Genomic DNA, 4,066 nt, shown 5'->3' with positions numbered 1-4,066 from the left:
GTCACGTTCTTTCCGGATCCTTCAACAGATCACAGGCACTGAACGTAGTAAGTATCTAAAGAAGATAATTATCTATAGCTCAGGGTTAAACTATATAGTTCTTGGTGCTCTTTTAACTTGGTCATTTGCTTGCAGATGTTTCATTATCCAACTAAGTAATGTTATACAAGTGTGCTTTCAGGTTCAGCTTATGATCACACACTCACAGGCCACACTCAATCCCCAATCAACTGAACACTGAGGCACAAACACAGGCCCAAATACACCCAGTGAATTTAAAGTAACAGCAAACTTTTACTGATATATTTTTGCTCTTACACAACGCATGCTCTCTCATCCACCCTTACCCAGCATCCACTATTAGGTTGCCACGCACTACCCAGAGGGATGGAAGCCACCAAGTCTGGGATCCAAAAAACGACTCAAGTAGACTGGGCAGGTTTCAGGACCTCTTTTTATCCCCTAGAGCAGGGGTGTCAAACTCAATTTCATTGAGGGCCGCATCAGTATTGCGGTTGCCCTCGGGGTGTGTGTGGCCAAGGTGGGTGTGGCCTACTGGTGGGCGTGGATGGAGTGGGTGTGGCCTACTGGGTGGGCATGGCCAGCTCTACATCGTTCGCGTCAAGGGTGCCTGTGGGGGCCTGGGCAGGAGTGGGACAGATCTGAGGGTCTCTGGCAGAAGGGGCAAGCACAAAGGCATGGTCCATTTCTTCATTCCTCACAAAGGGTGACACCTCCCCAGCATGCACCCAGGGGGCGGGGCCAACACAGCAGGGGCTGGTTTCTTGCTGTTTCTAGATGGCCTTGTGGAGCTAAGACTAAATACATTTCAGCATAGATGGCCACCACAAAATTGTACATTGGCTCCCGGACGGCCTGGACCAGGGCCAAGGCAGCGGGGGCTGTTCCCTCACTGTTTCCAGGATGGCTTCGCGGGCCACATGAAACCACTTCACGGACCGCATCCGGCCCCCGGGCTTTATGTTTGACATGTCTGCCCTAGAGTTTATGGGGAGGGGCTTTCCATGCAGGCCCAACTCCTTTGTTGGTGAGACTTGGGGAGGGGCTTGCCATGTGGTCAAACCCAACTTTTGTCCTTTTGTTCTTTAATGACTTGGTTCCAGTGGTAGGATTCAGCTGTTCACACCACTTCTGCAGAACCGGTAGCTAATTTTTTGTTGCCCAGGCCCAGAGTGGACTTCCAGAAGCGGCATCCATACAGAGAACCAGTTGTTCACATATTTGAATCCCACCACTGCTTGGTTCCTTTCCCTGAGGGAGCTTTTTCTAACTTTTGTCCACCCTGGTTACATGCCGTCGCCACATTTAGGAATGGTGGCTTTGGCCTAGTCTCACAGTAACATCATCATCATGTTATCTGGTTGAATAATGAAACATCTGTAAGCAAATACCAAGCTCAAAGAGCACCAAGGACTACAGAGTAATAACTAGTCAGTACAATAATATAGAACTGATGACTCACACATATGCTATATATCTATATATTTACGCATTTTACTTTGGTTTTTTTTTCAGTAAAAATTAAATATCTAGGCGGACTTCTTGCCAGGGTTAGACAAATCTGTTGATTTCTTCACTTTCTTATTTTTCTCACTTTAAAATTTAATTCAGCCTATTTCCACATGATTAAGATTTTTTTAAAAAAATGCATAAAGAGTAGTAGTTCAGCTTTGAGAATCCTCCAGGAAAAAAAGAATTCATTAACTCATTCATATTCTCACCCTTTATCATTAATGCTGTATAAATATAATAATCTAAAAGTGGTATTTTTACTTTTTAATTCAAAGGAATTAGTAATGAAATATAGCAGCATTGTATATTTGGCCAAGTTTGAATGGTAAAGAACAAAACAGTAATAAATATGTGAGAAATTAATTCTGTGACCCTGGTAGGTCTTTGAACTTAAGTTCTTTTCATGAACTACAGAGCCGATACTTTGAAAGTGGGAAAGTTTTTAACAGCACTTTGCAATATGTTTACTAAGTGGTTTGCTGAATGCAATAAATACTGATGGGTTATAAAAATTCACAGAACTTTTAAGTAGCAATTTAAACTGTGGGCAGGGTATTGTATATATGTACATTTCAGAGCAGCAGTGGTGAACTCTTTGGGCCCAGTGTGTCAAAAATTCAAAAAATGCCCAATTTTGGTGTGTCACATACAGACTAAAGAGAAACAATTCATAACAAAGATTCGCTTTGGATAGTGAGATCGGTGGCACATAAAATAAATAAATAAGCAAATAAATACATAATTGTAAATATTTTTCAATTTGTCTCTCAGAAAAAAATGCCTAGCTGTGGCAGTTCAGGGTCACATGAGGCTTGGAAACTTCGGAAAATTGTCTTGTGTCTCTGAAAAGAGTGGGAAAGCATGCCCCATTCTTGCATGCTTTTGGGTGGCTCCAGATCCCACGTGAGAGGCAAACCCTCCTGTGCAATGTCCAGCGGTCAAGAGACCACATGACAGTACACCACATGTGCCAAAAATGACATAGCATGTGTCATAGGTTCGCCATCGCTGTTTAAGACCATCATAAGGCATTCGTAACAATAGAATGTTTAGATATTAGTCTTGTCATAAATTAAGGATAAAAGTTTCATGGATCAATGAAGAAATGGCAACTTCATGGAAACTGAATAAATGGCTTATTTTGTTGCAGTGAAAGAACCAGAATCAGACAATCTAAAGAAGACAAAGTAAGATAATTATTTTTTTAAATATATATATATATATATATTGCATGGATTTGCTTTGATGTATTAAAAGAAGTCTTTAAGATGTCACAAGATTCTTTAGTTTTCCAAAAATCATGGACATTTTAAAGTTCTGGTTCTTGTTTGTATGGCATTTATTTTTAAAATAAATTGGGATAGGTCTAAAACTGCTGATTTAACATTAGTTATTTTAAAAAGAAATTTGCATAAAATTGAATACTTATGTAGGCATCTAAAGTTATTAATAATACTTACATAAAAATGGAATGGTGTCATCAGTTGAAAGGAATATTTTTAAAAAAAATAGAACTAGTAATCAGAAGTTTAGACGTAATTCTTTAATCTTTTTAAACGTTTTAGGAGTTTGATCTTTTTGTTATACTAAGCAGATTTAGAATTATATATTTCACTACTGAAATATAGGCCAAATGTCAATTTTAAAATAAGTTTTTATGACAAAACTAACAAGAATTGCAATGCTACTGAATTTTTATTTAAAAAAAACATTACCAGTGAGGCAGGTCACTGCAATTCCTAACATGTCCTGATACCTTTAGCTTATGAATATTTGAAATGTTATTGTGTCTTCTATCTGTCTTGGACTGAGAATGGTCCTATTGACTGCAAGGTGGAAGTCTTTAAAAGAATAAGAGTCTGTATCCTTGTTTTATTATTTTCCTTTAGAAGATTTTATTATTAAAAATTGTATTTTGCTCATCATTACTGAGTTTTCCTAGGATAGCTTACACTGATCAGAATATTAAAAAAGCTGAAATCAAAACAATAATTAAATGTAAAATATATGCAAAATAGCAGAATCACAAAGCTTCAAAGAAACACAAAATATCAATATTTAAAATATAAATCTTTTGTCTGCTGCTAGAAAGATAACAAAGAAGGTGTTAGGTGTGCCTCTCTGGGTAGGGTTTTTTGCTATTGCCTGGTAGCTTTTTATCACATTACAACATGAGGTTACATCTGGAACAGAACCTCTGAAGATAACCATAGAGAAAACATATAATCATATAGGACAGGCATGCCAAACTCGTGACCTCACATGACGTCACGTGACATATCACGACTTTTTCCCCATTGCCGATTTACCCTCATTTCTGGCATTGGGCTGGGTGCGGTTTCGGCGTGACGTATCTGGCCTGCGGGCTGGCAGTTTGACATGCCTGATATAGGAAGAGGCAGTGTGATCTTGATTCAAGTTAGCTGGTATTTAAATCTTGAGTACTATACAGAGTTATAAACCTATATTCTATGAAAGTTGTCTCAGTCAGAGTAAGTTTCTTCAGTTATAGCTGGCTGGTGTTTGAACAGTT

At 38.6% G+C, this 4,066-nt stretch overlaps 1 protein-coding gene across 1 annotated transcript in view; it reads left to right on the top strand.

The window, feature by feature from the left end:
• PDLIM5 (PDZ and LIM domain 5) overlaps positions 1-4,066 on the top strand; it is an 80,520-nt gene that overhangs the window by 74,260 nt on the left and 2,194 nt on the right. Inside the window, exons 7-8 of the mRNA XM_015815688.2 lie at positions 1-47; positions 2,684-2,720. Of these exons, the coding sequence (XP_015671174.2) occupies positions 1-47; positions 2,684-2,720 (84 nt within the window). The remainder of the gene's footprint in view (positions 48-2,683; positions 2,721-4,066) is intronic.

Source organism: Protobothrops mucrosquamatus, unplaced genomic scaffold (assembly GCF_001527695.2).
Source record: "Protobothrops mucrosquamatus isolate PMUCROS unplaced genomic scaffold, P.Mucros_1.0 scaffold367, whole genome shotgun sequence".
NCBI lineage: Eukaryota > Metazoa > Chordata > Lepidosauria > Squamata > Viperidae > Protobothrops > Protobothrops mucrosquamatus.
This window is presented reverse-complemented; position numbering and strand designations above follow the sequence as displayed.